Source organism: Eimeria maxima, genomic scaffold, assembly GCF_000499605.1.
Source record: "Eimeria maxima Weybridge genomic scaffold, Emw_scaff59, whole genome shotgun sequence".
In the NCBI taxonomy this organism is placed as follows: domain Eukaryota; phylum Apicomplexa; class Conoidasida; order Eucoccidiorida; family Eimeriidae; genus Eimeria; species Eimeria maxima.
In genome coordinates this window covers 14,074-37,700 of record NW_013563903.1, presented here as the reverse complement: position 1 = coordinate 37,700, position 23,627 = coordinate 14,074, and the positions used below count along the sequence as shown (strand labels likewise).

Here is a 23,627-nt window from a genome sequence, read left to right as displayed (position 1 = left end):
GTGAACTAATCCATGTAAGGAGCAACGAGCACCTTCCAACCTGTTAAAGTACATATCCTGTTGCATGGACGTGGCATGTGGGGTAGTAGGAAACCCTAAATCCTAGGGCCTGCCGTAAGCCCTCGTAGACCCTAATCAAGTCTGTTCCATGCTGCCATTTGCACACTGGTGGCATATCCTCCATGGCGGGAAACAACAGGTCCAATGCAGCAGCAATCGGACTAACAACATACACGAGCTTACTTCCCTCCTATAGCATAAGAGATCGTTCTCGTGCACACACATCTTATATGCAAGACACACTTGACTAATAAGACAGTTTCTGTTAATAGTAATCCACCTGTAATAGTGCTGGCATGTCTATGAATTAATACCACTAGTTGAGATAATGCCATCAGACTAGATGAGGTATATACTACTGAGATGCTGCGAAGCAAGTGGGCATAAAAGAAAGTAGTGCTTGTTTCACCATTCAGCAATTTATTAAATTTCCACTGCGCAGGTTAACATTGTCAGTACTTATTTAGAACATTTGCTACTACACCAGTACAACCAGTGTTTTGCCGCTTCTGCTGGCGGTTTGTCCGAGTGGTTAAGGAGTTGGACTTGAAATCCAATGGGCTCTGCCCGCGCAGGTTCGAGCCCTGCAGCCGTCGTCAGTCAACCTCAGCTATTGCTGCTGTACACTTGCTATGCTATTGCTGCTATTCACTTGCTATGCCAGTCTAACACTCAGGTTATGGTTTGCAGCAGTTAGGAAACAGTTTTAAAATACTGTTGTCAAGATGGAAAGTCGTGTACCAATTTTTTGGTACATGATCTTCTGAATAAATCATCATGTATGAATGAAATATTACACACTCGCATGTTTATTTTGATCTGTCTAGACCAACGCTCATATGATGAGTGTTGGGCATCACACTTGGCTAATAAGACAGTTTCTGTTAATAGTAATCCACCTGTAATAGTGCTAGCATGTCTATGAATTAATGCCACTAGTTGAGATAATGCCATCAGACTAGATGAGGTATATACTAATAGACAGTTTCTGTTAATAGTAATCCACCTGTAGTAGTGCTAGCATGTCTATGAATTAATGCCACTAGTTGAGATAATGCCATCAGACTGGATGAGGTATACACTACTGAGATGCTGCGAAACAAGTGAGCATAAAAAAGACGAAAAAAAGAAAGTAATGGGAAAGGAAAAAGCGCTGTAAAAAGCTCAAAATAAATGGTTTAGGATAAAGAATACACTGCGGATAAAGAATACACTGCGGAATCTCGTTGGGGGAACGAGAGAGGGGTGCTACAGTATCCTTTTGCTGCTTCTGTTGCTGCTGCTGTTAATAGCAGTGGCAACAGCAGCACGCAAAGGCTGCGACTGCAGCAAAACCTCAATAAATAATGGAGCACGTTCAATCTATTGATAGTACATGTATCCTGTTGCCGATTACATGTATGTCCTTCCGGTTGCAAGGGAAGCCATGTTCCTTAAAGCGGCTACGAGCTGCTTGGGTGCAGCAGCAGCAGGAGCAGCGGCAGCAGCAGAAGCAGCACTTGCTTCTGCTGTTACACACGCATCGACTGCTGTTGCCGCAGCCTCCGGCACACGGTGGAGTACGCGTGGCATCAGACGTCGCTGCAATAAGCAAGCGAGGGGAGGCCTGGAAAAGGTATGGGAACAGGTCAATAGATTGCATATGATCGGGATCTATAGCAGGGCTTAGTGTTTGCTAGGGTTTGGGGTTTCCTTCCCAGCCAAGCGAACACATGCAACAGAAAACCCCACAGTGCTGCAACACTGTCAGCAGGTGCACTGCTGCGGCGCAAGACCAGCAGCAGCAGCAGAAAACACACATTGAGATGTGTATATATACGCGTAGAATAAACCCGCATTTGCCTGCTGCATTTGCTGCTGTTGTGGGGGAAGAGAACTCCGAAGAGATCAGCAGCCGGGGAAACCGGAACTGCTACACAGTACGACCTGTCGTACCCTCCTGCTGTTGTTAAATTTCCGTCGTGCTTCTGTTGGTGCTGCGGCCGCTGCACCAGCACAACTCCTGTCGTGCTGCTGTTGGTGATGCGGCCGTTGCACAAGCACAACTCTTGTAGGTGCTGCTGTTGCAACTGCTGCTACTGCTGCACGCCCAAGCACAACTCCTGTCATGCTGTTGGTGCTGCAATTGCAGCTGATGCTACTGCCGCACAAAGCACAACTCCTGTCATGCTGTTGGTGCTGCTGTTGCTGCTGCTGCTACTGCTGCACCCCCAAGCACAACTCCTGTCGTGCTGTTGGTGCTGCTGTTGCTGCTGCTGCTACTGCTGCACCCCCAAGCACAACTCCTGTCGTGCTGTTGGTGCTGCTGTTGCAGCTGATGCTGCTGCACAAAGCACAACTCCTGTCGTGCTGTTGGTGCTGCTGTTGCTGCTGCTGCTGCCGCGCCGTCTGCACAACTCCTGTCATGCTGTTGGTGCTGCTGTTGCAGCTGCTACTACTGCTGCACCAGCACAACTCCTGTCGTGCTGTTGCAGCTGTTGGTACTGCTGTTGCAGCTGCTGCTGCTGCCGCGCCGTCTGCACAACTCCTGTCATGCTGTCGGGGCTGCTATTGCAGCTGCTGCTACTGCTCTATCACGACTGCCGTGCTGTCGGTGCTGCTGTTGCAGCTTCTGCTACTGTTGCACCTCCATGTACGACTGGTGTCGTGCTGTTGGTGCTTCTGATGCAGGTGCTGCTGACGCTGCACTTCCAAGCACAAGTCCTGTCGTGCTGCTGGTGCTTCTGTTGCAGCTGGTGCTACTGCTACACCAGCGCAATGCTGTTGGCGCTGCTGTTGGCGCTGCTGTTGCTGTTGCTGACGCAGCTCCGCCAGCACAACTCCTGTCATGCTGTTGGTGCTGCTGTTGCCGCTGTTGCTACTGCTGCACCTCCAAGCACGACTGGTGTCGTGCTGTTGGTGCTGCTGCTGCTGCTGCTGCTGCACCCCCAAGCATGACTGGTGTCGTGCTGTTGGTGCTGCTGCTGCTGCTGCTGTAGCTGGAGCAAGAACTGCTGCTGACAGCAGGGAGACGAGTCCTACTGCTGCCGCAGCTGTAGTTGGGGGAAATATATCTGGGAGGTTGATTTGTATAGGACTGTAGACGGTCAGGTTCCTATGGTTGCAGTATAAGAATATCCTAAATATCATTAAGTCGAGGAGATATTTACAGTATAAATATTTACTGTTTGGAGGGCTTGACCTTCTGGGGGGGAGAGGGTGCCTCAGTGGTAGCGAGCTGGACGCATTGCTCCTTGAAGTCGGTCTCGTAGCAAGTGAAGGGAACACGAGTGGTCTCAGGCTTGAAGCAAGTGCCGATCCTTTCTCCGCGTACATTCTTGCAGCGGATGCGAGGCTCTCTCTTGGGGCAAGGGTATTCCTCGCTTTCTTGCACAACTGTTGTGCATGTTCCCATCTCGTAGGCGGGGACATTCACACAGTGCTCCTCCTCGATATGCTCGGGGCAGGGGTATTCAACCTCCTCCAGTCTAGAGTCGATGCAGGGGGTGTCTACGGTCTGTTCCTCATCCTTGCATACTTCCTCGAACTCATGATGCTCGCAGGGCTTCTCGACGTGGCGGAAGAGAGTTGCTACACAAGTGCTTCTGCGGGGCTTCTTGATCTCATGGCAACGCTCGAAGAACTCATGACGAGGACAGTCAAAGGTCTCCTGGCGAGTAGAGAACCGGTAGCCCTTACGGGGGACCTTACGAGGAACATCCTCGCATTCGTTGAAGTGCTGGACAGCTGAGCAGGGGACCTCCTCTTCCTGTGTTACCTGGCGGACACAGTTCTTGGGGATCTCCTTGAGCTCCATCTCACACTGGACATCGGGGACTTCACGAGGACACATGTGCTGTTGCATGCGCTGGACCTCACGGGTACAGACACGGGGGACGGAGATGTGGACTTCTTCCGTGCAAGGATAGGTCTCAATCTCCTCAGTGTCGACTTCTACAAGCCTGCACTTGCCCTTTTTGCCAGCCAACAATCTGCCCTTCTTCTTGTAGTCACCGCAGCGCTCGACCTTAGCCTTAAGAGGCACACGGCGAGTGCATGTCTTGGGGACTTGCTGTGTCTTGATTTCACTGCAATCGTATGTCTCGAGGGCCTTCACTGCCTTTTCACAAGGCTCCTGAACAACCTTCTTGACGTCATTGCACTTCTTCTCCCACTTTTGCTCGTTGCAAGGATACTGCTCCTCGGTGAGGGTGCTGCGCAGACACTTGCCATGGTCGATGGCACTACGTTTAGTGCAGTGTCTCTCCATAACGACGTCTTCATAGGTGTATTCTTCAGGAGTTTGGACTTCCCTCTTGCATTTGTTAGCTGTGACTACCATATCAACAGAGCACTCCATCGATGTCTCGCTTCCCCAGCAGTCATACTCCTGCTTGTAAGCCTCGTAATCGATGCATGTACCCTCTGCAGGCTTTGCAACGATCTCGCACCTGGGCACAGTGATGTGCTTGGGGCAAGTTGTGGCAAACTTCTCCTCGACCTGCTTCGAACAGTTCTTCTTAACGGTCTTGGGCACCTTGGCGCACAACTTTTGCTGCGATGCCTTGGGACACTGGAACTGCACCTCGCGCTCTACTAGCCGGTGACAAGTACCTTCCGCATCTTGTTGGCTAACGGCGCAAAACTCGTGGGAAAGAGGGTGGGGACAGCTGAAGGGGCGTGAGACCGTCTCGTCACGGTAACACGTCTTCTCCACGCTGTACGGCACCTCAAAACACTCCTCTTCTACGTTCAGGGGCAATACTGGCTCCTGAGGGGCAGGGGGTGCCTTGCTAGGTGGCTGCTGAGGCTCCGCCTTCTTTGGAGGTGGAGGGCTGGGGGCCTTTGCCAGCGCTGGGCTGACGCTTCCTCCAGCAACAGCTGCAAGGAACACCAACACGGGAGCAGCCACGCGTCTCATTTTCAATAGGGGAAATAGTAAGGAGACACCGTGGCAAGAAGAGGAGAGGAGAGAAAAGGAGAGAAGAAGAAAGAACAAAAGTATATACACCTCAATCTCTCATCAAGCATACTCAACAGCGCTGGCCTATCATACGGCACGCAGTTGCTAGCGGTGAGTCGGCCAGCGCTCCGCCTGCACAACTAACCATTATTCCCTCCTTTTCGCTCCTCTCTTACAGCTAATTTGACTTTCGCAATTTAGTAAATGACGTTTGAAATCCCCATACAAGCGACAATTCAATATACAACAAATAGCCACTCACATCCACCCGGTCGGGCAAGGGTGACCCTCGCTGTATACAGTTACAGTGCTACACTCATAGTCTTTCTTGTACTTTTTAAAGCCTTTCCTTCCCTCTTTATTTGTTTTAAGTCAAATATATTTTGCCTTTTTCAAAAGAAAACCAAAGAGCTTCACCATAAAACCTAACCAGCCAGCAGATGTGGTGACTCCACGTCTCGATTGCCTCTGCCTCTGCTGCAGATTTACGGCGGTCGATTGTTGCTGATGCTGGTGGTGCGGCACAAAGGAAAGAAACTCTTTACTTTCAACTACTCATCCAATTTTCCCTCCATAAATCCTTCAGTTTCAGGGGAAATGGTCAGCGGATAACCCCAAATACCTCCTCGGCTGCTTCCTCTGCTACTGCTGTTGCTGCTTCAACTGCTCGTGCTGCTGTGGAAGTTGCACTGCTGCTGGTCGTACAGGCACTCCACCAGGCGATTAAGTTGCCAAGAGGACCTACAAGATGGCCGTGCAGCGTTGGCCTATATTTGCCCTTTGCGTCATTGGCTTGTTCTTCAGACCATCGGCTAAGCTCCTGAGAGCCGAAGGAGACTGCTGCTGCAGCAACAGCAGCACAATCGGATAGGTGGTAGCAACAACAGCATACATATACTCACCTCAATGGCAGCAGAAGCATTACAGACAAACAGCAACTGCAAGCGGCAGCTTTAGTAGCCGCGTGTGTAACACCGGCAGCAGAGGAAACCGCAGCAGCACCACCGATCAACTACAGCAGTAGCAAGGGCAACATGAGCCAACAGCAGCAGCGGTGGCTGCATCAATAGGAGCTCCGTCTGTTTCAACACCAGCAGCTGCAGCAGGAGCAGCGCTGGCTGTGCCTACAGCAACGAAGCACCAGCAGCAGTGGTGCCACCAGTAATAGCAGCAGCAACGGGAACAGCAACAGTGGCATCAGCAACGACGGAAGCAGTTGTATCAACAGCAAAAGCAGTAGCTGCACCAACAGCAGCTGCTATTGTTCCGTACCAAAAGCAGCAACAACAGCAGAAACAACAGCAGAAACAACAGCAACAACAGCTGCACCAACAGCTGCAGCAACAGCAACAGTTACAGAGGCAGCAGGCTGTCTCCCATCCGGGCCTCCAATTGGTTTTTAGATTTAACGGCAAAAATTGTCTTCTTTAATTTTTTTCTCTGTCTTTTAGAGCAAAGTACTAAACCCTAAACCCTAATCAGGACGCCTTAACAGGCAAACCCTAAACCCTAAACCCGCAGATCAAAACCCTGAACACTAAGCCCTAACCCTAAACCCTAAGCCGCCAGTCAAGTGTTTAGTACATCAAAAAAAAGACTCCGTTTTGGGGGACTGCACTTTTGCATACCCACCGTTGCTGCTACTCCTGCTACGGCTGCTGCTGCTGCTGCTGTACATATTGGCAGCTAGCTGCAGCAGCTAGCTGCAGCACCTGAAGTGTCGCCTTGGGGTGTTGGGCCAACCAAGCGTATTGTGCTGCTGCATCCAAATGTACGAGTAAATGCATCGGCACCCAACGGCATCTGCTGTCTCCACAGCCGCTGCTGTATCTGCTGCTGCTGCGGTTGCTGCTGCTGTACCTGCTGCTGCGAATATTCTTGTACCTGCTGCTGCTGCTCCTCCTTCTGCCACTATACCTGTCACGGCGATACCTCCAGCATCTGCACTTGCAGTACCGTCAAACATCGGTGCTGCAGCAGCAGCTGCAGCAGCTGCAGCTGCTGCAGCAGTTTGCTTGCAGCGGCTTTGTGAGGTTGCTGCTGCTGTCGCTTGCGGGTTAATTGGGCTGGAGGTGTCCCCTTATCGGGTGTATAGGCAGGTCCTGTGTGCTGCAGTATCTCCACTTGTGGTGTATCTACAGATAGTTGGTCACTGTTAGGTGTCTTCTGTAGGGAGGGTACGGCTCCTTCTGGGTCTTCCGGGGCCCCTTGTGGGGGGCCCCCCTCGCCCTGTCTTGCACCTTTTCCTTTTGCTGCGGCTCACTACCCACTCGTCGCCGCTGCTGCCGCTGTTGTTGCTGCTGCTTCTGGAGGTGTCTCCTTCCCCCTCTTCTGCATCAGAAGTGTCTCCTTTTGTCCCCCTCCCGCCCTTCCCCCGTCTCCTTGGGGGCCTCCCCCTCCCTCTCCTTGCAGGTTGTCTCGAGGAGACAGAATTGCGGTGTATAGGCACCTTCTTGGGGGTATTTGTCTCATCCTGAGGAGACACTTCCGCAGATACCGCCTTACCAGCAGCACGCACCCGGGAACCCCGAGGGGCCCCCCCGTTCCTTGTCTTAGACCCCTCTGCTGTTGCTGCTGTTGCTGTTGCTGCTGTTCCTGCCGCTGCTGCGGAGGGGGTCCCTCCTGTACCTGTTAAAGCAAGAGCGTCTGGGGCTGTCGGCCACAGGGCTGGCGCAAGAGCCACTGCTGCTTCCTCGGCTGCTGCAGCAGCAGCAGCATATTCTGGGGCCCCTGGAGTCTCCGCTGCAGCAGACGCTTGCCGCAGCATTGCAGCGGCAGCAACGCTGCTCCGGAACGCCGCACTGAGCAGCGGAGCAGGCAGCTGCTGTATGGGGTTCCTGCTTCCCCCGATCCCTTTCTGCTGCTTACGCGTCTCCAAGGGAAGGGTACCAGGGGGGCCCCCCTTCACTCCAGAGGAGGCGTTGCGGCTGGGGCCTCCCCCCAGGCTGCCTCCCGCAGGAAGCCACGGCAGCTGCAGTATGGGCCCCCCTGCGGATTTCGGGTGCCTATACAGCATCAGTAAACGCGAAAGAGAAGGTACAGGGTCTCCCGGGTGGCCCCACAGAGGCTGAGGCCCCGGCTGCAGGGCCTCTAGGGGCCCCCCCCCTGCAGCAGCAGCGAGCTGCAGCTCCCTAAGAGCAGCCATTTGCGATAGATAAGGAGAGTAATCAAGACGGGAGAGACAGAAGACCCGCTGCAGCTCCTCCAGCAGAAAGGAGCATGCAGCGTCGGCGTCCCCCGGACGCAGCACACTCCCAGCAGCAACAGCAACAGCAGCAGCAGCAACTGGGGCTGCAGCAGCTGCACTTGCTGCCTCAGCACATATCCGTTTCACATCTTCCAAATGACTGCAGCAGACACAGCAGCACCACAGCGCCAGAGCCAATCAGCAGCAGATGTGCCAGCAGCAAGAAGAACTGCAGCAGCACCACGTGCAACAGCACAAAAGCAGCAGCAGCAGCCGCACGTACAGGGAAAAAAGAGCCAAGTTTGCTGCGCATGCAGCTCGGTTAGGCCCCGACAGAGGACGTAGACGGGGTCCTGTATCTAGCAGCAGCAGCGCGGGCTGCTGCAGCAGCAGCATAAGCTGCTGCTGCCTCTCCTGAGGAGACAGTTGAGGTGACACCGAAGGCCACGAGATAGCAGAGAGACCTTCACGAACTGCTGCGTACAGCTGCAGCAGATGAGCTTGTATCCATGTCTCCACACTGTTGCTGCTGCTGCTGCAGCTGTTGCTCCACGTAGCAAACAGCAGCAAAGCGGCACGTGCTGCTTCTGCCTGTGTCTCCATGAGGCTAAAGTGCTGAGCACAGTCTGCTGCTGACCGACCAGACAGGAGCTCCTGAGGGGACACAAGGAGACACAAGAAGACACAAAGAGATATGAAGAGACAGCAAGGAGACACGAGGACATAGTAAAGATACAAAGAGGCATACGGAGACAATAAGGAGACAGTAAGGACACAGTAAGGAGACAGTAAGGGAATATCAGAAGACAGTAAGGAGACACAAGGAGACACTGCGTATCCTTACTGCAGCACGGTTCCAATCCTTAGAGAAGCAAATTGCTGCAGCACGCAGCAAAGCCCCTTCTGCTGCTGTCCATGGCATTGGCTTCTTAAAAGGACTTAAGCAATGCTGGTACCTGCGGAGACACCCCAACAGCAACGCGCAGGCGGCTCTGCAGCAGCAGCAGCAGCAGCAAGATGAGCAGCAACAGCAGCAGCCGTTGGACATGGATGCAACAGACAAAACTGTGGGTCATCACGCGGAGCAGCAGCAGCAGCAGACAACCTGCAGCAGCATACAACCTGCATCAGCAGCAACATCAGCAGCACACCAGCTACAGCAGCAGAAACAGGGCCAGGAAGGGGTCTTCCGATTTGGCCCAGCAGCATCAGCAGCATCAGCAGCAGCAGCAACAGCAGCAACAGCAACAGGTGATTAACCTTTCTCTACATTTCATCTCTGTACGTCCTCTAAGATGTGCTGCTGCTTTATTCCAGCAGCAGCGGCCGTAAGCAGCAGCAAGCAGCTGCAGCAGCAAATCCTCGTGCGGGGTAAATAAACCGTGTCTTTTAGAGGCCTGTTGCAGCAGCAGCAGCAGCAGCAGCAAGACATGACACACAATTCTTCTATTATATTTTTATTTAATTTGCTATAATTTTTTTAATTTAGTTAATTTAATTTAATTAATTCATTAATTAGTTAATTAGAAAGAAAAGCAGACAAAAGGAGACAGAGACAAACAAAGTTAGGGTCTAGGGTTTAGGCTTATTGAGGGTTTAGGGTTTAGGGTTTGGGGTTTATGCTTACCACCTGGAGGTACTTAAATCGAGCTCTGCATTGATTGTTGTTGCGGCCAGGGACTTTTGCTGCTACCTGCATCCATTTGCTGCTGCCTCTTGGTGTCTGCTGCACTGCAGCAGCAGCAGCGAGCAGCAGCTCATCCTCCTCAGGTGTCCATTCGCGCCGCAGCAGCAACTGCTGCTGCTGCTGCTGCAGCTGCACGTACACCTGAAATATCACAAAGGGAGGCATTGGCAAGTCGCTGTATGCTGCCATAGATAGAAAATCTACCCCTGCTGCTGCTGCTGTTCCTGCTGTTCCTGTTCCTCCTCCTCCTGTTGCTGTATTTGCCGAATTCCTTCCCTCCCGAGCTGCTGCTGTCAATGCTGAACTCCTGCTGCTGCTGCTGCTGTTGCTGCCGCTGCAGCGTTCGATCGCTGCACGCGCGTGGTGCAGCTGCAGCGCAGCCAAACCTGCTGCAATGTCTTCGTGTTGCTGCTGCTGCTGCTGCTTTTGCTGCTGCCTTTGCTGCTGTGATGATGGTCTTTGAAGACTAAGAGACGTACCATCGCCTACCACTAGCTGCTGCTGCTGCTGCTGCTGCTGCATGCGCTGCAGTGCTGGCTGGCTAGGCGTTGCATTCATGAAACTGAGGAGACACTCCGCAGGGGACAGCCTAAGGGACGATGGTGCTGCTGCAGCAACAGCAGCACTTACACGCCGCAGCAGAGCAGCAAGAGTTGGCACCTTTTTCTGTTGCTGCTGCTGCTGCTGCTCAAGAGCATAGCCTCCCTGGCCTGCTGCATGCAGTAGCCATCGAATTCCCTGCAGCAGTCTTGAAGGATGGAGTGTACAGACATCATCTTCTTGCTGCTGCTGCTGCTGCCGCGAGCGCAGTGCAAGTTGCTGCTGCTGCCGCCACTGCTGCTGCTGCTGCTCCTCCTGGCTCCCCTGCAGCTCATCCAAGGAGCCGGGGGGCCACCGTGCTGCATTGAATGTAGCAGCAACAGCATGTGGGGCTATATGCAGCTCCTCCAGGTGTATACGCAACTGCAGCAGCAACAACAACAACAGCAACAGCAACAGCAGCATAAATCAGTGCCCATGTAACACTTGCTGCATTCGGGGGATAGCTAGGTTCATCATACAGAAGCAACAACAACAGCAGCAGCAGCAGCAACCGCAGCAGCAGGAGCCGCAGCAGCAAAGGGACACAAGCGTACCTGCTGTTTAAAGAGAGACAGGAGGAGAGCTTGTGTGTTTGCGGTGTCTGCGTCGTCTGCTGTCTCCTCAGCCTCATGAGGACGAGCAGCAAGCTGCAGCCGCTTGCTGCTGTTGCTGCTGCTGTTCTTCTTCCTAGCACGGTGTATATGCAGCTGCCTAGCAAGGAGAGCAGCAGGAGCAGCAAGGGTCCTGGAAGCAGCTGCAGCAGCAGCAGCACGATTTGCTGTTGCTGCTGAGCCTTCTAGTAGGAAAGACTTAAGTGTTGCTGCAGCAAGCAGCGCAGACACCCGAGGTCTGCCGCTAGGGCTGTGTTGCACCTGCTGCTGCTGCTGCTGCTGCCACAGCAGCAGCGCATCTCTGTTGCTAGGCAGCGGCCTTCCCTCTGCATTAGTTAAGGGGTCCCTTGTGGGGCGAAATGGTGCAGCAGATCCTGCAGCAGCAGCACGTTTGCTGCTGCTGCGGCTGCTTTCCCGCATCAGTTGCTGCAGCTCTTGCTGCCGGCGCAAACGTCGTAGCTGCTGCTGCTGCTGTTGCAGCTGCTGATATATTTGCTGCCGCTGCTGCTGCAACACCACCTCAATGCTGCATAGAAGAGCATAGTGTTCTACAGCCTTCACCTCCAAGTGAGTCAGCCTACTGCTGCTGCTGCTGCTGGTGGTGTTGCTGCTGCTGTGGCTGCTGCTGCTGATGCCGATGCTCGTGACAGGTGCAGCAGCCTGCGTCTGAGGAGATTTGTCCTGCTGCTGCTGCTGCTGATGTTGCTGCTGCTGTTGTTGCTGCTGCTGATGTTGCTGCTGTTGTTGCCGCTGCTGCTGTGTCTGAGGGAGTAAGAAGGAGAAGAAACTATCAGATGCATCTCCCTGCTGCATCCAATCATTTGCTTCCTCTTGTGTTGCTTCATCTTGCCAGTAACCTCCTGCTGCATTTGCTGCTGCTCCTCCTGCATCTGCTGCTGCTGCTGCTGGGAAGGTCCCAGCAGTGGGAAGCACGCTGCCAGAAGCAGCAGGTGCAGCAGGTGCAGCGGCAGCAGCAGTAGATCCTGCTAGGGCCCAAGATGGATCCCCGTGCTGTAACAGCAAGGGAGCCACTTGGCCCTCCTCCCTGCTGCTGCTACCTGCATTATGCTGCAGCGACAGCAGCAGCTGTTGCTGCTGCTGTGCCTGCTGCTGCTGCTGGGTGTTGTTCATGCCTCAGGTGTATAAGGGGCCCCCAGGGCCCCCCCTCCCCGAGCCACTCGAAAGCAGCAGCAGCAGCGACAGCAGCAGAGGGGGGGCAGGGGCCCTCTCCTCCTTTAGCTGTAAAAAACAATAATAGCATTCAATTTAATATTAGCTAAACATTGTACCCTGTTACTAAACTATTGATGACCCCACACCTGCAGGGGGGGCCCCCAGGGCTGAGGGCCCGGGGGCCCCCGGCTCGGTCGCGGCGAGCCGTGGCAGCAGATGCAAGAGATGCAGTAGCAGCAGCAGCACATGCTGCTGTTGTTGCAATTTTTCTGCTATTTATTTGTTGTTTTTATTTGAATTCCTTTGTTATACTGCTGCAGCAGCAGCAAAAAGCTGCCTGTGCTGTCAGACTGCTGCTGCTCGCGCTGTAGCACGTGCTGCAGCGGCTAGCTGCAGCTAGCCGTAGCTAGCAGTTAGCTAGCTGTAGGGGCCCCACACTGAGGTCCTTAAAAGAGAGGAATACTGCAGCAGCACACAACGGCAGGGAAGATGACGATCCCTCCTCATGAGGAACGAGAACGCACCCTTGCTAACAAGGTGCTGCTGCTGCTGCTTGCTGCTGTTGTTGTTTTTGTTGCTTGGTGCTGCAGCTGTGAATGAGTGCAATGTCTGCAGCTGATTCAATGGCTGCCGCCGCTGCTGCTTCTTCTGCTTCTGCTGCACTGTGCAGCACTGCGTCCCTCTGTGTTGGCACCTACCTACATGTTGTTGCTGCTGTTGCATCTGTTGCTGTTGCTGCTGCTGCTTGTGTGTCTATGTGTGTCTTTACAGCTTGTGGATGCGGAGAAGGAAGTAAAGAAGGTATGTTCTTATGCCTTTGCATGCGCATGCATTAAGGTTTACGTACACCTGTTTCCTTGAGCTTTTTAGGGTTTAGGGTTTGGGGCTGCATGCAAGCGCATGCAGGGGAGTCGTGCTGCAGCAGATAAATAAAAGGAAATAAAAAAAAATGCTGTTGTGCTGTGCTGCAGCTCGAGAGGGAAAATCAGGTCCTTATGGCAGTAAGCTACTCCTGCTGCTGTTGCTGCTGTTGCTGCTGCTGCTATAAATCCTGCTATCGTTGTTTTTGCTGCTGCTTCTGTTGCATTTGCCGCTGCTTCTGATGCATTTGCTGCTGCTGCTGCTGTGTATTGTTTGCGGTTGCAGCAACTGTCCCTGAAGACTCAGTTGCTGTCCGGGGTAAGTTTTTGTAAACCCTAAACCCTAAACCCTAATTAATGCCATTGAACCCTTACCTACTACCCCGTTGCCTTCGACGGGACATTTGCACCTCGAGCCTGCTGCTGCCGCTACAATTGCTGTTGCTGCTGTTGCTGTTGCTGCTGCTGCTGCTGCGCAGCAAGTAAACCCGAAGGACATGCAGGCTATAGAGAAGGAGCTGCAGCAAGAACATGAGCAGCTAATGTTGGAAAGGAGACAGGAGATAGCAGCATTAAAGGAGAAGGTACATAGATTAGATACCTTAGTCACGGAGCTGCAGCAGCAGCAGCAGCAGCAGCAGCAGCAGGGGCTGCTTAGCAGCTTCTTTAGCTGTACTTGCGGCGGATCCAATGAAGACTCCACTACAGAGCAAGCCATCACTGCTCCTCGATAGCTAGCTACTATTTAGCCAGCTAGCTACCCAGCTAGCTAGCTAGCTAGGTAGCCAGCAAGCTATGTAGCTAGCTAGCCATTAACCGAGCCAGCTAGCTATCCAGCTCGCTGGCTTTTTATTAGTTCACACAGCTAGCTAGGGAAATACGCAGCCCTCGTGGCTGGTGCCTTCCAATGCAGCAAATGTAGCAGCAGCAGCAGCAGTTGCTGCTGCTGCTGCTGTAGCAGCAGCATCAACGGCCTGAAAAAGGGAAGTTTGTTGCGGCTGCTCCCTTAAGTTTGCCCTCATTCCTCTAGGTTCTAGGGGCCCCCTTAGAGGGGGGCCCCCCAAGCTCTCGCTGAACTGTTGTGTCTGTACCCCTTCTTTGGGGCCCCCAGGGTAGGGGCCCCTCTAAACTGTAGTCATTAATAAGAGTTGTACCCTCTTATTTTGTGTATTTAACTAAACAGACCCATAACAACTAAACCCTAAACCCTAAACCCTAGGGAGGGGGGCCCTATGGGCCCTTACGGGGGAGTAAAAGCCTTCTATATATAGAAGAAATAAAGTCTTAGGGGGCCCCCACGAACAACTACGGGGGGCCCCCAAGGACAACTATGGGAGGCCCACAAGGACAACCACAGGGGCCCCCCCCAAAACAACCAACCACAGGGGGCCCCCAAGGACAAACAACCACGGGGGGCCCCCAACAGGTTTTAAAGATAAAAGGATTTAACTAAGAGGCAAGGGTATGGATAAGTTTGCCTGCATGCATGTATGCATGCATTCCTTTGCTGCTGCTTGCTTCATATCTAGTTCTAAGTAATTGATGCAGGCACAGGGGCCCCCTAGAGGGGGCCCCCTGGATATGCCCCCTGCAAGGGCCCCGTAGAGGGTCCCCCCTCTTGTGTTTTCTCTTGGCAGTCTATGAGGAAGCAAGAAGCTGCACGAGAAAGACGGCGCTCCTGTTGCTGCTATTGCTGCTGCTATTGTTGTTGTTGTTGCTGCTGCTATTGTTGTTGCTTCTATTGCTGCTGCTGTTGCTGCTGCTGCTGCTGCTCCCGGCCTAGAAGAGGGTTAGGATAGTAAAGGATGTATAAAGCAAGAAGACAGGATAACCAACCAATATGCGCTGCTCCTCCAGCAGCAAAGCCTGCAGCAGCAACAGCAGCAGCAGCAACAACAGCAGCAATATGTATGAGGTATGATAATAAACGTAATAAAATAATTAATTAATTAGTTTAATTAATTAATTAATTAATTTAATTAATTAATTAATTAATTAAATATACTTATTTACCCTCCTGAATAGAGTGGATGGACTATAAGTAGCCCAAAGAACACCAAACAAATAAACAAACAAGTAAATAAACAAAATAAACAGATAAAATAAATAAATAAATAAATAAATAAATAAATAAATAAATAAATAAATAAATAATATTTACCGTCTTAAATAGAGTAGATGCACTATAAGTAGCCCAAAGTACCCCAAGAAATGCAAAAATAAATCTTAAGAAATTTTTTTTATTAAGAAATAAAATAAAGAAAGAAACACCAACTACAGGTAATAAACAATAACCTAATATAGATGCTGTCCTGTATATATCTATTCCTTCTCCCTGCAGCAACAACAGCAACAGCAGCAACAGCAGCAGCAACACCAGCAGCAACAACACATATGTATATGAAAGAAGCAGCAGTTTCTAGCTCCTTTTAGATGTTTCTATCGTACAAACCCTAAACCCTAAACCCTAAACCCTAAACCCTAAACCCTTAACCCTTAACCCTAAACCCTAATGGGCTTACTCTTGACATTAAATTAAGAAGTAAATAAAGAGACAAAGATCCAACTATACTCATGCCGTATAAACAACCAAAGGCAGCCTTTCCTCCCTGCATATACAAACCCTAAACCCTAAACCCTAAACCCTAAACCCTTTATTTGCCCGCCTGTAAGTAAAACGCTGCAAGCAACGCAGCAACCCAGCAGCAAGTACAACAAAGACCACCAGCAGCAACGAGCATAAACAGCAGCAGCAGCAGCAGCAGCAGGTAGGACTAACAAGGAATAAGAGGATAGCAAGGATGATGGCAATCAAGAGGGGACCACACAAATCGCTTTCCTTAAGGAGCTCGTGATCCGCCCTGTAACACATACAATCCAAACCCTAAACCCTAAACCCTAAACCCTAAAGGCTAAACCCTAAACCCTAAAGTCTAAACCCTAAACCCTAAACCCTAAACCCTTGCAGTGCCTCACTTGCTGAAGAGCAGGACGGCCTTCATCCGTCGCCATATATCTCCAGGGTTTATGCCCAACTCTGCAGCAGCAACCAAAACCCTAAACCCTAAACCCTAAACCCCAAACCCTAAACCCCAAACCCTAAACCCTAAGCCCTAAAACCTAAACCCTAAACCCTAAACCCTAGAATGCACACCTTCAAGGAGAGGCGGCTCGTTTTCAAATGGATCATCGGATTCACTTTGTGGTTCTGCTGCTGCTGCTGCTGCTGCAGCATCAACACCCGTGTCTTGCTGCTGCTGTGCAGCAAACAATCTAAACAAACCCCTTAACGAGAACAAACCTTCAGAAGGCTGCTGCTGCTGCTGCTGCATCTGCTGCATCTGCTGCAGCTGGTGCTGCTGCCTAAAATCCCTAGAGGCATCAAGATGCCCCTGTATACTACCATCAGCAGACACAGGCTCTCCCATGGGACCTCCCATGGGGCCTCCCATGGGGCCCCCCATAGGCCCTTCAAGGGGCCCCCTCCCATAGCTGGCCGAGGGGGCCCCCCCACGCATATACCCGTCTTGCTGCTGCATGTATTCCTGCAGCATTCAACAGCAGCAGCAGCAGCAGCAGCAGGTGCGTAACGTGGTACGACGTTGTAGCTAGCTAGCCAGACAGCCGCCAGCTAGCTAACACCTATCTAACCATCTAGTTAACAGCTAGCTAGCTAGCTAGCTAGCTAGCTAGCTGCAGCAGTGCTGCATTTGTTGCTTACTGTGTTAGCGACCCCATAGTAAGGGGGCTGTTGCTGCCTCTCGTCAGCAGAATCAGGGGGGCCCCGGGGGGGCCTCACACCTGTACCCTGTCGGGAGAGGGGCCCCATGGGCCCCCTAGTACCATCTGCTGCTCTCCCCATCATGTAATCCGGCTGCTGCGGCTGCTGCTGCTGCCGCTGCTGCTGCTGAAAGGGAGACTTCTGTACATACACCTGCTGCGGCTGCTGTTGGCCGTAGGGGGCCCTCGGTTGCTGATATCCATGCTGCTGCTGCTGCAGCGGATGCTGCTGCTGCTGCTGCTGCTGATAGTCCGGGTAGCTTGACTCTGAGGGGCCCCCAGTGCCCCATCCGTACTGCTGCTGCTGATGTCTGAAGGGTTGCTGCTGCGGTGTCTGCTGCTGCGGCATCTGCTGCTGCTGTGGCAGCTGCTGCTGCTGCTGACGACCATACAGTTGCTGTTCATTGGAATACGCCGCATGCTGCTGCGTGTCTGCTGCTGCTGCACCCCCGTAAAGCTGCTGCTGCTGCTGCTGTCCTCCATATGTGCCAGCGCTATTTTGCTGCAGCGGGAGCGGCACCTGCTGCTGCTGCGGCCGCCGCAGCGGCTCTAACGGCTGCTGCTGCTGCTGCTGCTGCGGATCATACCGCCGCCGTATTTGGGGTTTGTCTGCCATTGGCTGCTGTCTATAATAACGACCCCCAGCAGCAGCAGCAGCAGCAGCAGCAGCAAGCGGAGAGCTCGCTGCCTGGGACCAGAGTCTGCTATCTGCTTGATAGAAAGTGTGCTGCTACTGCTGGGTCCGTTTGTTAATGCGCTGCTGCTGCTGCTGTTGTTGTTGCTGCTGCTATTGCTGCTATTGCTGCTATTGCTGCTGCTGCTGCTGCTGCTGCTGCTCCGTTGCTGCTGCTACTGGCAGCACCAGTCCTAGGGATGGGTGCATGCAATGAGTCAAAGAATGTCTTCCTTAGTACACTGCCTCGTGTTGCTGCTGCTGCTGCTGCTTTCTCTGTAGCTACTGCTGCAGTCGCCTGCGCCGCTGCCGCTGCTGCTGCTGCCGCTGCTACTGCTGCTGCTGCTCGTTGGATCTGCTGCAGCTAATGCATGTCTTGCTCAGTGTCTTCTTTATTGCTATTTGTTTATATTAAGGCAAAAAGGAAGAAATAAAAAGAAGAAAAGAAAGAAAAGTTTTGTCTATTATATATAGCAAAGAGGCCGCTAATTCTCGCAGCCACAGCAGCCGCAGCAGGCAGCAGCAGCAGCAGCAGCAGCAGGCTTGCTGGCTGCTGCTGCTGCTGCTGCTGCTACTGCTGCTGCTGCTCGTGCTGCCGGGGCTTGCTGCTGTGGACCCCACAGAAGCGCGTCTGCATGCAGCAGCAGCAAACAGAAAGAAATTTTCTTTATGGTACAAATTATTTTTATATAGAGGATCTGAGGGGAAGATCGTCAGTTTGTGCTGCTGCTGCTGCCGCCGCTGCTGCTACTATTGCTGCTGCTGCTGCTGCTGCTGCTGCAAACTGACACAGGATGCATCCTCTTCTGCTGCAGGGCCACGTAAGGCCTCTTACTTGGGTACAATTTAATAGAGATGGAGACTTAATGTTTTCTTGTGGCAAGGTATGCATGCAGCAGCAACAGCAGCAGCAGCTGCTGCTACAACAGCAGCAGCAGCAGCAATTCCAGCACCACTAGCAGCAACTGCAGCAACAGCAGCAACAGGATGTCTTAGAACAAGCAACTCCATCAAGACCAAGTCACATATCCTTAACACGAATCTTACCAGCAGCAGCAGCAGCTGCTGCTGCTGCTGCAGCATGCTGCAGCAGCAGCACTTGCAGCACCCCATAGGGAACGACAACAATAGCAGCATCTGCTGCAACAGCCTATATATGTATTTGCTACTGTGCTGCTGCTGCTGCTGCTGCTGCTGCTGCTTTTTTTGCTGCAGGATGCCAACCTCTCCTTATGGAGGACAGAGGATGGTGCACGTATTGGTAAGTAGTGGTGGGGTTGTTGTGTTTATCTTTTTTTCTTATTCGTACTTATTATTATTAAATAAATAAAATAAATAAAATAAATAAAATAAAATAAAATAAATAAATAAATAAACATATATTTTATTCTTGCTGCTGCTGCTGCTGCTGCTGCTGCTGCTATCTGTATACTCCTTTTATGGGTTATTTCTATTCTTTTCTTGTTTGTTCCTGCATACATTTCTTCTTATCGTCTTGCTGCTGCTGCTGCTGCTGCTGCTGTTTCTTCTTGTGCTGCTGCTGCTGTTGGTGCTGCTTGTGGCCTATGCTGTTATACAACCGAGATATAGCATAACACTATTATTAATTATTATTAATTATTAATAATTAATTATAATTAATTATTATTTATATAATTATAATTAATAAAATTAATTATAAATAAATCCTTCTTATTAATCTAAATAAATAAATAAATAAATAAATAAATAAATAAATAAAATAAAAAAATATAAACCCCACAATTATATATATACGTACATATATAAATACGAAATTCGTATACGAAATTCGTAAAAAATATATGTATATGTATATATGTATATATATGTATACAGGAACGTACGATGTAGGAAAAGGTGTCGTATGGGCATGTGATTGTACACTAGATTCTTCTCGTCTTGTTGCTGCATCAGCAGATCAAAAAATACTCATCTTTGATGTCTGTACAGCTAAATTATTACATGAAATACCTGAAGAAGGACCCTGCAGGTCATTTTTTTTTTTATTCCTGTTGCTACTGTTGCTGCTGTTGCTGCTGCTGATAGTTGTTGCTGTTGTATGGGTAGGGAGGGACAGACGGGAGAAAACGAGGGGAAAAAAGACGTTATTTATATATATATATATATATACTTTTGGATATTTAAAAAAAAATTAGGGTTTAGGGTTTAGGGTTTAGGGTTTAGGGTTTAGGGTTTAGGGTTTAGGGTTTGTTATTCAGATTTGTTGAATGGTGCCGTCTACCAACTGAACAAAATAAATTTGTTATTTGCCATGATGATTTTAGGAATAGCCAAAAGGCAATTAAAGCTTGGAAGGTTTGTAAACCCTAAACCCTAATTTATCTAAACCCTAATACATATATATCTAAACCCTAATACATATATATCTAAACCCTAATATATATATCTAAACCCTTAATCAGTAGTATTTTTGGTGTCTAAGATATCTTTCCTTCCTCGTGATTTCATGTTTTTTTTTTTCATATCCTAGGGTTTAGGGTTTAGGGTTTAGGGTTTAGGGTTTAGGGTTTAGGGTTTATGTATATATATATGTATAGGTAGAAGGTGACACACCAAAAAGGTTATGGTGTCAAGATGATTATGCAAGTAGATGTGTTCAAGTTCATTGGGGTCCATTTGATGAAACAATTATATCTACACATGAGAATGGAGATATTATGGTATAAACCCTAAACCCTAAACCCTAAACCCTAAACCCTAAACCCTAGATAAACCCTAGATAAACCCTAAACCCTAGATATATCCATAGATACACCATAAAGGATAAATATACCCTACCTATACCATAAACCCTAGTTTAGTAAACACTAATTGGAGTATTGAGTCCCTTATAGACCCATATATACACTCGTAATAATACACTGGAGTTATTTTAGGGTTTAGGGTTTAGGGTTTAGGGTTTTTTTTTTTCTTCTAGGTATGGGATGCATCTAATGGACAATATATTAGTGAATTAAGAGGACATTCATCTAATATTACATGCATGAGCTTCTCTGATGATAGAATGCTTGCACTCACGGTACGCAGTATTGTTGCTGCTGCTGCTGCTGCTGTTGCTGCTGTTGCTGCTGTTGCTGCTGCTGCTGCTGCTGCTGCTGCTGCTGCTGCTGCTGCTGCTGCTGCTGCTGTTGCTGCTGCTGCTGATGGTGCTGCACTTGCTGCTGATGGTGATGCACTTGCTGCTGGTGCCGATAATAGAAAGATGACTGCTGCTGCTGCTGCTCATATTCATGCATTTGCTGCTGTTGCTGTTGCTGTTGCTGCTGCTGCTGCTGCAGAGTTGCTCTGATGGGACAGCGAAGTTGTGGTCAACAAAGGATTGGGAATGTCTTAAGGTCAGTCACTAATTGTCTCCTTTTTTGTCTCCTTTTTTGTCTCCTTTTTTTGTCTCCTTTTTTTGTCTCCTTTTCTGTCTCCTTTTTTGTCTCCTTTTTTTGTCTCCTTTTTTGTCTACTTTTTTGTCTCCTTTTCTGTCTCCTTTTAGTGTCTCCTTTATTGTATCTGCTGCTGCTTCTCCTCCCCCTTCCTCCTGCTGCTCTCCACGGCACTAACTCTACTACTGCTGCTGCTGCTGCTGTTGCTGCTGCTGCTGCTGCAGACATATACAACAGATCGTCCATTGAATGCATGCGGATTAAGCCCCTTATTAACACATCCAGGAGGAGAAAGAAAATTACATTTATTATTAGGTGGAGGACAAGCAGCAGAGAATGTCACAACTACATGTAAGTCTAGGGTTTAGGGTTTATTAGGGTTTATTAGGGTTTAGGGTTTATTAGGGTTTAGGGTTTAGATGTATAGTTATAAACTACAAACAGAGAATGAATATATATATATATATATATATATATTGCTGTGTGTGCTGTTTCTCTCTCTCTCCCTCCCCTCCTCCGTGTCCTCCCTTTCCTCCTCCTCCTTGTCCCTGTCGTCCCTCGTGCTGCAGCAAGTGGTGAGGGTAAGTTCGAGGCCCTCCTATACCATGTAGTAAGGGGAGAAGAAATAGGAAGCTGTAAAGGACATTTTGGTCCCCTACATACTTTATGCTGGATGCCCGATGGAAAAGGGTACGCCTCAGGAGGAGAGGATGGATACGTCCGTTTATATACATTTGATAGAGAATATTTTATAGATGATAAATTTCAATAAATATATTTATCTATTTATTTTATTTTATTTTATTTGTTATTTTATTATTTATTATATTTAATTATCTTTCTAATGAGGTATTATATCCATGCATTTATATATGCATGCATACATAATATATATGCATGCATGCATGCATGCATCCATGCATGTACAGATCTGCATTCATGCATGCATCCATACATACATGCATGCATGCATGCATGCATGCAGATATATGCAGATAGATAGGAAGGAGGGAAAGGGGAAGAAATGGTGAGGAGGGAATAGGGATATTATCTACCGACCTTCACACACACACAGGGGATTCATGCCAATCCATGCATGCATGAATGCATCCGTGCATGCGCAGTTGCATGCATAGATGCATGCGTAGTTGCTTGCATATGTGCATGCATACATGCATGCGTAGTTGCATGCATGTATGCTTGCATAGATGCATGCATGCATGCGAGGCAAGCATGAGAAAAAAAGCCCCAAAAGACACGAACCCTATAGAACTTTTCCTGACTTATACCTCTTATTATATATATTATCTATATTTATATCTATATACAATATAATTAATTATATATACATTTAGTATATTTATATTTATATATATTTAGTCTATTTAGTCGCCGTGCGCGCGCATGCAGTCTATACTGTGCATCCAGCATGTAACTGCGACAGCAGCAGCAGCAGCAGCAAAGGACCATCTAACTGACTAAATGCTAAATGCAGAATAACTATGCTGTTGCTGCTATCTTAGTACCTGCTCTGCAGCAACTACTGTTGCTTCTCCTGCTGCAGTTGGTGCAGCAGCAGCAGCAGCAGCAAACACAAATAAATTGGGGTATAAGTAACTCTTGATAGATGGTTGCGGCGACTATCGGGGCTTCGGCGCTTGGCTAGCTAGCTAGCTGCTAGCTAGCTAGCTGACTAGCTAGCTAGCTAGCAGCTCAGCTAGCTAGCTGTACTGCCACCTAGCTGTGTAGCTAGCTAGCTAGCTGTGTAGCTAGCTAACGAACAAGCTAGCTAGCTAGCTAGCTGTATAGCTAGCTAGCTAGCTGGTGGCTGCCGAGGAAGTTGCTGTTGTTGCTGTTGCAGGGCGGAACAAGAGCCTCACAACAAAAAAGCCTGTGCCGCCAGGGGCCCTGCAGCAGCAGCAGCAGCAGCAGCAACAGTAGAAGCAGCAGCAACAGTAGAAGCATCAACAGCTGCTGCTGCTCTGTCCCTCTCTCTCTCTCCGCTGCTGCTGCTGCTTCTGCTGCTGCTGTTGCCTTAAGCTGCTGCTGAGGGGGGCCCCCCTCCCCACAGGCAAAACGAAGACGATAGGCCCTTTAGTCATCAATAAGAGCACCTGGGGGGCCCCCTGCTCCTTTGCTGCCAAACCCTTATTAAGATATATGGCCCATATACCACTATGCATGCATGCATGCATGCATGCATGCATGTGTACATGCATGCATGCGCTGCTGCATGCAGCTGCATGCAGCATGATTACATGCACACATGCATGCATGAGTAGACGTGGTTGCTTGCGTGCATGCGCTTCTGCTCAAGACATGCATGCAGTCATGCATGCATGCATGCAGTCATGCATGCATGACTGCATGCATGATTGCATGGATGCATGCATGCACGCCTGCTTGTCGCCTAGGGCCCCATGAAGGGCCTCTCCTCATATACCCTACAAAAGGGTCGTCTTGGGGGCCCCCCGCTCCCCTGTTTATATATATAATAGAAAGGAGGGGGGAGGCCCCACCCTCCAATGTTGCATGCATGCACACATAAAGCCCTATGCACAGAGGGCACAAACACAGGCCTCTCAAGGACCTCAAAGGGCCCTCTCCCTTTAAGGGGCCCCGCCATAAGGGGCCCCCCCCCGGCTAGGGGCCCCCC

At 50.1% G+C, this 23,627-nt stretch overlaps 5 protein-coding genes across 5 annotated transcripts; 1 reads left to right on the top strand and 4 right to left on the bottom strand.

The window, feature by feature from the left end:
- Positions 1-2,622: 2,622 nt before the first annotated feature.
- Positions 2,623-4,960, bottom strand: EMWEY_00009150 (hypothetical protein, conserved; the record flags this gene model as incomplete). The annotated part of the gene is made up of 2 exons (XM_013478684.1): positions 2,623-3,154; positions 3,225-4,960. 2 exons carry the CDS (start codon positions 4,958-4,960, stop codon positions 2,623-2,625), a joined length of 2,268 nt encoding a protein of 755 aa, XP_013334138.1.
- Positions 4,961-7,157: 2,197 nt separating this feature from the next.
- On the bottom strand, positions 7,158-12,200 carry EMWEY_00009140 (hypothetical protein, conserved; the record flags this gene model as incomplete). Its single annotated transcript, XM_013478683.1, has 4 exons — positions 7,158-8,349; positions 8,674-8,843; positions 9,817-10,839; positions 11,013-12,200. The coding sequence occupies 4 exons, from the start codon at positions 12,198-12,200 to the stop codon at positions 7,158-7,160; spliced, it is 3,573 nt and encodes a 1,190-aa protein (XP_013334137.1).
- Positions 12,201-12,731: 531 nt separating this feature from the next.
- EMWEY_00009130 (hypothetical protein, conserved) lies at positions 12,732-13,836 on the top strand (the record flags this gene model as incomplete). Its single annotated transcript, XM_013478682.1, has 4 exons — positions 12,732-12,779; positions 13,014-13,043; positions 13,389-13,421; positions 13,582-13,836. The coding sequence occupies 4 exons, from the start codon at positions 12,732-12,734 to the stop codon at positions 13,834-13,836; spliced, it is 366 nt and encodes a 121-aa protein (XP_013334136.1).
- A 1,695-nt stretch (positions 13,837-15,531) lies between these two features.
- On the bottom strand, positions 15,532-17,498 carry EMWEY_00009120 (yip1 domain-containing protein, putative; the record flags this gene model as incomplete). The annotated part of the gene is made up of 6 exons (XM_013478681.1): positions 15,532-15,555; positions 15,625-15,711; positions 15,882-15,963; positions 16,079-16,139; positions 16,257-16,647; positions 16,824-17,498. 6 exons carry the CDS (start codon positions 17,496-17,498, stop codon positions 15,532-15,534), a joined length of 1,320 nt encoding a protein of 439 aa, XP_013334135.1.
- A 3,113-nt stretch (positions 17,499-20,611) lies between these two features.
- EMWEY_00009110 (hypothetical protein) lies at positions 20,612-21,217 on the bottom strand (the record flags this gene model as incomplete). Its single annotated transcript, XM_013478680.1, has 2 exons — positions 20,612-20,882; positions 21,150-21,217. 2 exons carry the CDS (start codon positions 21,215-21,217, stop codon positions 20,612-20,614), a joined length of 339 nt encoding a protein of 112 aa, XP_013334134.1.
- Positions 21,218-23,627: the final 2,410 nt, after the last annotated feature.